Source organism: Lupinus angustifolius, chromosome LG05, assembly GCF_001865875.1.
Source record: "Lupinus angustifolius cultivar Tanjil chromosome LG05, LupAngTanjil_v1.0, whole genome shotgun sequence".
NCBI classification, from domain to species: domain Eukaryota; kingdom Viridiplantae; phylum Streptophyta; class Magnoliopsida; order Fabales; family Fabaceae; genus Lupinus; species Lupinus angustifolius.
The window spans coordinates 25,700,235-25,712,128 of record NC_032013.1 but is presented as its reverse complement, the minus strand read 5'-3'; the positions used below and the strand labels follow the sequence as shown (position 1 = coordinate 25,712,128).

The window sequence follows — 11,894 nt, the reverse complement described above, 5'->3', positions numbered from 1 at the left end:
AGTGTAGTATTGGCTAACTCACATAGTCAACCAAACAAGGAGACTACATGCCACACGGCTAGCATTGATTCACTGCTTCTTGTGTAGCACAAACTTTGGTTGTGGACTCGCCCACACTGGATCAAACAAACCTTTCTACTCTTTTTTTACATTTTGCATAATGGTTTTTGGATCTTTCTCTTTTCTCTTTCCTTTCTCTTACTCACATTGCTTTTTTCTCAAATGTCATTTTCATAGTGTAGTTTGATCTATTTCTAGTATAGTTTTTTATGTTAACATTAAGCTGTATTTATAGTGAAATTTTAATCACTTAATCCCTAAAATTAAAATTAAGGTAATCAATTTATCATCTGATTACTTAATTTTAGGAATCCTAACAAAACAATTTTGACCCACATATTTTAATATTATTTCTTATCTTTAAAATTTCAAATGAAGGTTTCTTAAGATAATATACTTGAACATTTTTATTTAATTACTTTAATAAATCTGAAAATAATTATAAAAAACCAATAAAAATAGTTTTAATTATTTTTAAACATTTAATAAAGTCATTTTATTATTTATTTTTTTTGTTTAATGATGTAGGTTTCAAGAACCTATTATTTGTTTATTATAATTTCTTTTTATTTTCTGAAAAATCATTTTTTTGGGAATTAAACAACTTTAAAGTTGAATTTTGGTTAATCTAATCACATAGATTTGTGAACCTTAATATAATTGGTTTGAGTTTATTTATTTTCAATTTGTTATTTTGATAAACCTAATCACTTAGATTTAGGAACTTTAACGACTGATTTAGTTTTATTATGTTTAGAAAACCATATTTGGAATTCTACCATTTTTTATTTAAAAAAGTTTTAAATTTTTTCTAGGTCGAACAAAAAATAGGTAATCATAAGTGTAAATTATAATTAAATATTAATGATGTATATGTAATAATAGTGTATAATTCTGTCAACATACATTTTCTTTTCCAGCTTAATATCGACTCTTTAATCATTATATTACATCATCTTTCCCTCTTAAAATACCACTCGGAGACCACAAATCAAATAAAAAAGTATCCCCATCACATCAAGAAGTAGTCTTAAAAGTGAAAACTGAGTATGAAATGGAACCCATTTGAGCAGCTCCAAGGCCCACTGACAGCACTCGAAATCAAGATAGGCAATAAAGTTTCAGTTAAAATGAATGAACAAGAATGATGAAAAGATGCAGTGCCACTGAGGCAAAATGCCTTAAAAAACTGTTCCCTCCCGCTAAAAAGGAATCCCCGTGAATTATAATATAACTGTAAAGCTAACTTTTCCTCGTGAGTGAATCAGTGACCCTTCCACCTTCCACATTTTCATTCTTTCTTTCTTTTTTCTATCGTTCCACTTTCTTTCGATTTTTGCGCACACAACACTTTACTTACACAATGGTGAAGGAAACAGAGTATTACGATATTCTTGGTGTAATTCCTTCTGCTTCTGATGACCAAATTCGCAAGGCTTATTATCACAAGGTTATTATTTCATTTGATTCAGTGTTTACAATGAGATTTGTTTTTGTTTTTTGTAATATCTTAATTTAACTTTCTCATTAGATATCCAAACGGTGAAATTGTTATGGTTGTAATGGTTTTTGATTTAGGCAATGCAAGTTCATCCTGATAAAAATCTAAACGATCCTAGTGCTGCTGAAAAGTTCCAGGTATATTCACTCCATTTCAAACGAGTTCTCGATTTTTTTGTTTATTTATTTACTTTGAAAGGAAATTATACAACACTCGAACCTTAGTTACATGGTGTTAGGTACTAGTGGTTCATTATGGTTTATCACTTTATGTTATTTTTATAAGATTTCGATTATGATGAATTTTGTAGGATGCAATAGGTTGAATTCGTACATGATATATAGAGTAAGTGAGTGAACCATTCAAATTAAAAAGTGAGGATCCACTTACTCCATATCCTAATCATCAATTCTATGGACATTTAATGATTTAAATCTACTCACTAATTGGAACCATTGGATTTCTCTATAATTAATGGCTAGGATGAGTAAGTTTGAAAAACTTACTCTTAGAGTAAGTGGATCCTCCTCGTAATGAAAATGTAAAAGTTATAACTGAAATTTAAGTATTACTCTTCTTTAGGCATGAATATAATGAAAATGTAATTTTGAAAAGTGGAAATTACATTAATATCCATGAATTTTAATTTAACTACACAAATATTCTTATTCATTTGGAAATTACTCGTATCTTTCATTGGAATAAGATCCTCTCTAGTAATGAAGAGAAAAGTTATTGTTCCTTCTTTTGTTTTTAATGTCAAAAATATTATTTCATTGCAATTAAAAGAATAAATGTGTTATAGCATGTTGTATTTCCGTTTGTTTTTTAAACACTTGCCTCGAGAGGATCCTTACTCATTCCATTGAGTTTATGTTATCATTGCACTTAAGAAAGTGTTTATGTAACTTTTGAAGAATGGTGTAAATTTTCCTAATTCCTAATGAAAAATGGTGTAATTTCTAAAATAAGAGGGCTGTCAGATGTAATTGAACTGAATTTGAGAGGGTGAAAGTAATTTCCTCTTAGTTTTTTGACTCAATGTTTTTCCACAAAAATAATTATAGGAATGCTTTGTTACTACTCTACATGTATGTCTACCATTTGTATGTGATGTTGCAGATTCTCGGAGAAGCATACCAAGTGTTGAGTGATCCGGTGCAAAGGAATGTGTATAATCAAAATGGGAAGCATTCTGTATCTAGGTACACATGATGTGTTCAAGCTTAATCTCGTTTTCTGGCATAGCATTAGTGTATGTGCAAACAATCATGGCAACGATGTTGCTGTCAAGTTTTTGCTTCAGTAACGTGTTAAATTGAAAACTTCCGCCCATTTCATGTTCTTGTTCATTGATGGTAGACAGCATTGTTTTAAAGTGTAGTTGTGATTACTGTTATTATGGTAATTGCAGTTGTGGTGATGTGGATTGTGAATGTTGATATGCAAATTACTTTTGTGATTTAAAATTTTGATGCGTGCTAATGCAGCCTGATGTAGTTGCGTTGCGGTATGATATGGTTGTGTTGCGGTATGATGTGGTCGCGTTGCGGTATGATGTGGTCCGCAACAGCAATATTGCAGCTGCATCATGTGATGTGGTCCGCAATTTGAATCAATGTTACGAGACAGTTTACCTGTTGATGAGTTTGCAAGGCAATGAGTAATTGAGTATCATATTAGGTTCTAGATATTGCCTTTTTAAATTTGCATTCATGTTTTCTCTGCTTGATAAAAATACATATGTAAAATATTCAATAATGTTAAATACCTGCATTATGCTGGGATAATGTAATTCAGATTCATGATAGATAGGCATCTAAGTCATGATTCTGCTCGATTGATACGAAAGGCTAGCGTCTTATAAGATGATGAATGACCTGTTAAAAGCTCCAAAGTATTTATCTGAGTTAACAAACTACACACTCCTCAAAAAATAAAAAATAAACTACAATAACATCATTAAACTCTAAGGGTTTGTTTGGGATTTGGATTTTGGAGAGAAAGGAAGGGAAAATGAAGGCTTAGAAGCTATGAAATACACTTGTGAGAGACTCCCAAGCCATCCCTTTCCCTTCCTTTCTCTCCAAAATCTAACTCTCAAACTAACCCTAAAAATATTTGATAGGATGCGGAAGAGACCACCCATCACAAGGGTGTACTAGCGGAGGCCACGTGGCAACAACTAAACCACGTGGTAGCAACTAAACCACGTGGCAGCAACTAAACCATGTGGCAACTTGTGAATAAACTCCCACGGCACTGTTTGGTAACTACCGAGGCTTTGGGAGAGTCGAATAGTATAAATAGGAGTTAGGGAAGTTATTGTAGTTAGTTTTGAAGTGTTGTGTAGAGAGGGGAATTGATTCAGAGAATCAATCTTGTAGTGAGGTGAATTGATTCAGGGAATCAATTAGAGTTCATCATTCATTGTAATCTTCTCCAATTCTTGCATCAATTCTTGCATTCAATAAAAGAAGTATTAGCATTCGGAATTCAATTCATTTCGAATCAATTTGCTTACGGATCTTCTTCTTTTCTTGTGTATTTTGTACCAGTGTTATCACTGGTATCAGAACACCGATTTTGGTGCCCTGAAAACCGCTGCGATTTCGCCGTTGATTCATGAAGACGCGAAGCATGTCACAATCCGGAGAAGAGTGGGAACAAGAACGAGAAGAGATGCGAATGAGGTTGAAATTCGCAGAAGCCTTGGTCAAGAAACACGAAGAACAAATGGCCGAGATGATGGCGAAGCTGGAACGTTGCCGTTGCGTCGACGGAACTGCTCACGGTGACGATGCCGGTAGTGCAGCTTACGGTGGCAGAGCTGACCGTGGAGGGGTGGAATTTCGTGGCGGTGAAGGCCAATTCCGACGTGGAGGAGGTAATCACGGAGGAGATGAGTTCCGAGGAGATGAAAACCAGTTTCGGCGTGGAGATGAAAACCAGTTTCGGCGTGGAGATGAAAACCAATTTCGACGGAAAAATGGAGAAAATTGGAAATTCTAATCTTCTCCAGCGACGATGCGTTTGGTTGGACTCATCCATTGGAAAGATATGTCCAATTTAAAGAGCTTTCGGAAGGGGAGAAAATGCAAGTTACGGTTGTGGCACTTAAAGGGAAGGCTTTGAGTTGGTACCATTGGTGGAAAAAATTCAACTCGAGGCCGAATTGGGGAGGCTTTCAAAATTGCGGTGGTCCGAAGATTTCAACCATCTTTGATTCAGAATCCGTTAGAGCAGTTACTGTCCCTCAAGCAAACCGGTTTCGTGGAAGAGTTTGTAGAGGAGTTTGAGAAGTATGTTGGAGCTTTGAGAACCATTGATCAAGAGTTTGCAAGAGGAATCTTTTTGAACGGATTGAAAGAGGAGCTTCGGGCCAAGGTAAAATTGTATGAATTACATTCCTTGTCAAAAATTATACAAAATGTGCTATTGATTGAGCAAAAGAATGTAATATTGAGTAAGAAGGGCTCGTATGGTTATGCAAGCCGAAGTGGAGGTAATCAGAGAAGTAATCCTTACTCTAGAACCGTAACCGTGGAATCAAAAACAGCCTGGGAGGGAAAGCAGGACAGTTTCGGGCTGAAACCAGTTAGTGAAGGTGTTTGGCCACGAGGAAGGGGATTCAAGCATTTAACCAGTGCTGAGGTTAGAGACAGATGTGACAAAGGCCTATATTTAGATGCGATGAGTCTTACACTAAAGACCACCGATGCAAAAATAGGCAATTCCAAATGCTTATTATGAGGAAGAGGATGAACAGGAAGAGGGTATAGGAGAAGAAACCGTGGACTTGGTCCAAGATTTGCGGTTATCCTTGTGCTCCATGTCCGGCTTCACTACCATACGGTCCTGGAAGGTGGAAGGGGTATTGAGGGGAAGAGCTATTCTGGTTCTCATTGATTGTGAGGCTTCTCATAATTTCATAGCCAATGAGGTGGTGAGAGAGTTGGATCTGGTAGTCCAGGATACTCCTTCTTGCATGGTGGAGGTAGGAGACGGCCATAAAGTGAGGTGTAAAGGGAAATGTGCACAATTGTCCTTTCAGATACATAATTTGGAGGTGGTTCAAGATTTTTACCTCTTCACTCTCAAGGGAATCGACCTGGTGTTGAGATTAGATTGGTTATCTGGATTGGGTGAGGCTCAGGCAGATAAACACAGACGTGTGAGATGGAGTTTGAAGTGGGAGATTGGGTGTTTTTAAAACTTCAGCCGTATTGGCTGAAAACTCTAGCCTCAAGACCTTCGACCAAGTTGTCGGCTAAGTTCTATGGCATGTGTCGGATTTTAGAGCGCATTGGCCCAGTAGCTTACCGGTTAGCATTGTCGGACTATACATAGGTCCATCCCGTGTTCCATGTTTCTTTGTTGAAAAAGGCTCTAAAACCGACTCAACAGTCTCAACCCCTTCCGATGATGTTATCCGAGGAGTTGAAGTTGAAGGTACAGTCGGCTGAAATCTTGCAACACCGTGTTGATAGTAGTGGAAATGTTGAGGTGTTCGTGTAGTGGGAGGACTTGCCGACGTGTGAAAATTTGTGGGAATCGGCGGCACAAATTCAGGAAGCTTTTCCTCAATTTGCCCTTGAGGACAAGTTGGTTCTTCTGGGAGGGGGTATTGATTGGATGCAGAAGAGACCACCCATCACACGAGTGTAACAACGGAGGCCACGTGGCAGCAACTAAACCACGTGATAGCTTGTGAATAAACTCCCACGACACTATTTGGTAACTACTGATGCTTTAGGAGAGTCGAATAGTATAAATAGGAGTTAGGGGTTATTGTAGTTAGTTTTGAAGTGTTGTTCTGTAGAGAGGGAATTGATTCAGGGAATCAATCTTATAGTGAGGTAAATTGATTCAGGGAATCAATTAGGGTTCATCATTCATTGTAATCTTCTCCAATTCTTGCATCAATTATTGCATTCAATAAAAGAGGTATTAGTATTCGGAATTCAATTGATTCCAAATCGATTTGCTTAAGGATCTTCTTCTTTTCTTGTGTATTCTGTACCGGTGTTATCAATGTTCTATAGATATACTTTTAGTATCCTAAATTACTATCTTCCCTGAATATGATAAGTTTTAAAAGACTAATGGATTCCTTGACAGAGAAACTATGCTTGACCCCACTACTGTATTTGCTCTGCTCTTTGGAAGTGAATTGTTTGAAGACTACATAGGGCATGTAGCTGTGGCATCAATGGTTTCTTCTGAGCTAGCTGATGAAAATGAGGACCCTGATAACCTGCTGGAAAAGTTAAAGGCAAGTATGTTTTATTTACAGTATTCAATGTCTACGACCCATATTTTTCCAAAAAGAAAGAAAAAGACCTGCCTTCAGGTTTGAGATGTAATTATATACTCTATATGTTCTTTGTTTAGGATTCATGAATTTAATAGTCAATAATAAGTAGCACAATTCCAGTTCCAAACTTTCCCTTATTATAATGAAGAAAAATTAATCTGGGAAATTTGTCCACCATAGAAGCTGGCTGATCATTTTTGTTTACTGTGATGCTCCTAAAAAATTAGGCTAAACATTGCGTGGTTGTCTCTCTGAAACACTCAAGTCAAAATGACAGTAACTCAAGTCAAACTGAAGTAACTCATGTCAAACATCTTTAGTCTAAACTCTTTTATTCATTCATGAAAGTTAGAAAACATCAGTTTTATTCAGCTAAAAATAGAAAACTGAGCTAGTAGGCAATATTTCCTTCATTTCCTGAGCATTATGTATTTCAGAAGGTTCTTTCGTTAGGCTAATTGTTTAGGCTATTATATTTTTTGCTAGGCTAAATTTGTATACTATAACTATCTTTGTTATCAAAATATCATTTGAAATTTATTGCAGATTATTCTTTGCCTAGGAAATTAAATACCTGCACTGTTCCTACTTCTTTCTATTGCTTGTGCTCATTTTTTCAATTTTTCCTTTTGAGTACTAACATATACCGCATTTTCATAATTATATTCTTTCATCAAGTACCTGGGATCATTTAAGTAGTTAAGACATGGTAAATGGAGTCTTCTAGTAACATATGTATTCTTCCCTTGCACACAATTTATGTTGAGAAATTTTATTAGCAGAAATGAGATCGCTTTGAGAATAGGCGATGCTTATAGAGTAAGATTATCGATAGGAAACAAAAAAGAACCTATGTTTGAAGTTTATTATATGTTTGTTTTGGTTCAATCTATTGTAGACTGTCCAGAAAGAAAGGGAAGAAAAACTAGCAAGATTTTTAAAAGATTTTCTTGGCCAGTATGTCCATGGTGATAAAAAGGGATTCATCCACCGCGCAGAATCTGAGGCAAGGAGGCTTTCTGATGCTGGTTAGTTAAATTCCCAACTTCTCTTTTGTAATATTTTACTTAGGAGCTTGTGATTCAAATTGCTGACAACATCCTATGCGCCTAAAATTGTAGTTGCGGTGACAGCTGCAACCACATCATACCATAATTACAGTGTGACACTGAATCACAATGATGTTACCGCGTTAGACTGTAGCACAGCCGTATCAGGCTACAGTGCAACCGCATCGGACTGCATTTGGGTCATATAGGATAGCATTAGGCCACACGAGACCGCATCGAATTCAAAAATATTTCACACCGCATTGGCTGCAATCTGTATTTCAACAACACTGTTTGGAGTAAAACACATGGTGCAATTATTCATCGAAAAATGCTATAGATTATTGAGCGCCTATACATGAAATTGTTAGATATTTCCTAATGATTTGTGAAATACTAATCCTAGGATCTTGAATCTCTTGATTTTCACACATAATATACGACAAGGATACAAAGTCATACATGAATCCATGTTTTTTGATATACTCCTTTGATATACCTTTTGAGAGAGTTTTGGTATGATGACCTTCCTCAACCAAATCCTTAATTCCTTTTGCGACCTTCGTTTTTTCTCTCTGATGGGGAGAGCTGAAAACTATGTGTGATTTGGTGTCTTGGGGACCATAACCGTTCCTTATGTGTTAACTTATATTTTCATTACCCCCTATAGACCAGGTATCCAGCCCATATCATTATCAGTTTCATAAGTCTGTTAGGTTGTCATTAATTAGATCACTTGTTTTGTAACCCAAAAATAAATAGTCAATATAATTGTATTAAATATATGATGTCCACCTTAATTAGAAATTATGAATTTCTAACAGAAATGACAACATAGAACTCCAGAGCTTGAATTAACATATTTTTTTTATAATTTTAACAAGTTGATTTAGAGATTTCCATAGCTATCAAAATCTCAGGCACAGGCCGCACAGCATTGACCATATCATTATACATAATTTGGTCTGTAGCATGTCATTGTTATAATGGTATTACCAATTAGTTTTTATTATCCCTGAATGCAGCCTTTGGAGTTGACATGTTACACACCATCGGTTATGTATATTCAAGACAAGCAGCACAAGAACTAGGGAAAAAAGCCATTTACCTTGGAGTCCCATTTCTTGCTGAATGGGTTCGCAATAAAGGACATTCCTGGAAATCACAGATCACAGCTGCAAAAGGTACAATGGCATGCAATTCAATTAGCAACCACTCCAATAAAGACTTAAACTTCAGTTGTTTTTTCTTTGACATTGTTCCGAACTTGATGTCTGATTTTGTTGAGCACATATAATTTAGGTGCTTTTGAGTTGCTTCAGCTTCAAGAAGACATCCGCAAGCAATTTAAAATGCATGGCAGTGGCCTAGAAAATGACATAGAATCCCATATCCGCCATAATAAGGATACATTGACGAATTCTTTGTGGAAGTTAAATGTAGTGGACATAGAAGTAACCCTTGTACATGTGTGCCAAATGGTGAGTTCTTATTTCCTTTGATTATATAAAATACTGCATCTTTTGATTCCCATGTCATGTGATATAGTCATGTAGGTAGTTAATCAGGAAACAAGTTATTGTATTCCATGTTGTTTACCCAGATAACATGAAGCTACTGGTATGAAAATATAACTGTTATTGGTATGAAAATATAACAGGAAAAGTCATTTAAGCCTAATATAGTCTGATGAGACTGAATTATAATCAATTTCATACTTTTTCTTTTATGAGCTGAATTTTGTTTTCACCTGCCATCAGATCAAAGGAAATGAAAAAGCTAGCATATTCTTACTCATATAATATTCTATTTCTGCAGGTGCTAAGAGAAAATAACGTTAAGAAGGACGAACTTAAAGTTCGGGCTCATGCTCTAAAAGTTCTTGGGAAGATATTCCAGGTGCACATTTAAAGTTACTTTGTATCAAGTATTCTTTTGCTTTCAGTTCTCAGGGAATAAAGCCTATGAATTTGATCTTTACATACATTCATTCATTCATGTAACCCACATGTTATCTTTACATATAACTAGTAAGATGATATTCATATGGTACGACAATGCTTCCTTCAGGACAACAATTCAAAAGGAAGAGAAACTTTGAAAAAGAAAATCAATGCTGCTTACGATGATGAAGGAAACAGTTGTGATTCTTCAGAGGATGAATCACCAAGAACACTTTCCTATCGAACTCCCTTTTTCACTCAGGCATGTATTCTATTTAAGGCCAATCACACGCATGTTCATAAAATCTGCCTTCAAATTTAGGCTTAAAAATATTAGTTTTGAAATTAACTTTAAACCAAAATCTCTATGTACATAATAGGTTCTTGATAACACAAATATGTACATATTATTTGTCTCTTTGATTCTGCAGGCTATTGGTACGCTTTTCAAATGCCTCTGTAATCCTGCTTTTGATGTAGATGATGAAGAGATAGTTTACAAAAATAAACGATCTATATAAATTTTTGGACTCGAAACAAAAATTTAGTCCTTGTCAACATTTCTTCCACGAGATGATACACTAAAATGGCTTGTCTGATACCCTTCGAACGTAGTTTCGGGAAGACAATGGTGCAAGCTGTGAATGATCATGTTTTTTTGCTTCTTATAATTACTACGGTCATCCAGTTACATGTGGCATAATATTTGGTTAAGAAGAGTCAACCTTCCCCTCAATTTCACTGTTCTTTTAGTAGTTATGTTTCTTCTTTTGACTTGCATGCTACATACCATATATCATGCTACATACCATATATCAGGTTCGGTCTTATTATAATAATAATATTATTATTATTATTATGAAAACTGATTAATTGCCCAATATTGTATATTATATAACTATCATTTTTTTCTTTATATCTTACTTTGTATGTACAAAATTTGAATGGATAGTAACTTCTATTTGGGACCAGTTAAGATGAGAAACCATATACTAGTGCATACACCAATTTTGGGTTCCAATCGTACATGAGAATTAATGAGCTGAATAACATTCGTTGGCTAATGCACAATAAAATAATGTATTTTATTATTGCTAAGGGAGAAATTACATCAACCTTTGCATAAACGACTTATTTATGCTAGTCACTTTTCCAAAAGTTACACAAATTTTGAGCAGTTTTTTTTATTTAGATCCATTTAACACAAGCTATCCCAGTCGCTCACTTTGGAGTCCATGTCTCCAATCTTTTAGTTGCATTTTGAATGATCGTTGATCTTCTTTAGCCAATTCTGAATCTTGTGCTTTCAACTGAATCCTTCTCATTTTTTTCATCGTCTCCAAAGTCCCCAGTTTGTCAAATCTTCGACTAATGTGTCATTGGATCAAAAATATTTAATAGTAACAATAATCTAACTATAAGGGGCCACTCTGCCCTCCCCAATCTTTCATAAAAAACAAGGATAAAAATTAGAACAGAATCTATTAACAGGAAATTTATGGCAGAGGAGTGGTTTGACAATTTTATTAGACCTTTGATTTAAGTTTTTGATTTATTTTCAAAATACTGTACTTTTAGATGAGCCGTGCTTCATAAACACAATTTGTACTTTTATATTAATAGTCGTTATTGTTATACACAATTTTGACCGACTATCTTTATTTTTTTAAACTCGTGGCTACAATCTACTATTTTAATTTTTTTATGTTTCTTACAGTTAGATTTCTGGCTATGTAATCTCTTTCTTAGTCGTCACTATATTTTTTGTGATTAAAACGTGAGAAACTCAATTTAAGCTCAATTTGGATAAATAGTCTTTTCAATGATAGTTTTGATTTAGGAAGTCGATTACAGATTGAAGAAGGTATTAATACCTAGTCAACTTGTGATAAAACGATACCATAACTAATTGCATGAATTAAATATTCTTGATTTATTTTATTAAAAAATTAAATTGTAAAGAAACAATTTTTTTATTTTTGTATCTAACAAGAGTAAACCTTGCTCCTACCTATCCCTATGTT

The 11,894-nt window shown here is 34.9% G+C and overlaps 1 protein-coding gene across 1 annotated transcript; it reads left to right on the top strand.

Annotated features, from left to right (window-relative positions):
* On the top strand, positions 1,053-10,650 carry LOC109348382 (chaperone protein dnaJ 10-like). Its single transcript, XM_019588793.1, has 10 exons — positions 1,053-1,510; positions 1,639-1,698; positions 2,684-2,766; positions 6,683-6,836; positions 7,777-7,906; positions 8,953-9,111; positions 9,230-9,408; positions 9,746-9,826; positions 9,998-10,132; positions 10,302-10,650. Exons 1-10 carry the CDS (start codon positions 1,424-1,426, stop codon positions 10,389-10,391), a joined length of 1,158 nt encoding a protein of 385 aa, XP_019444338.1. The 5' UTR covers positions 1,053-1,423; the 3' UTR covers positions 10,392-10,650.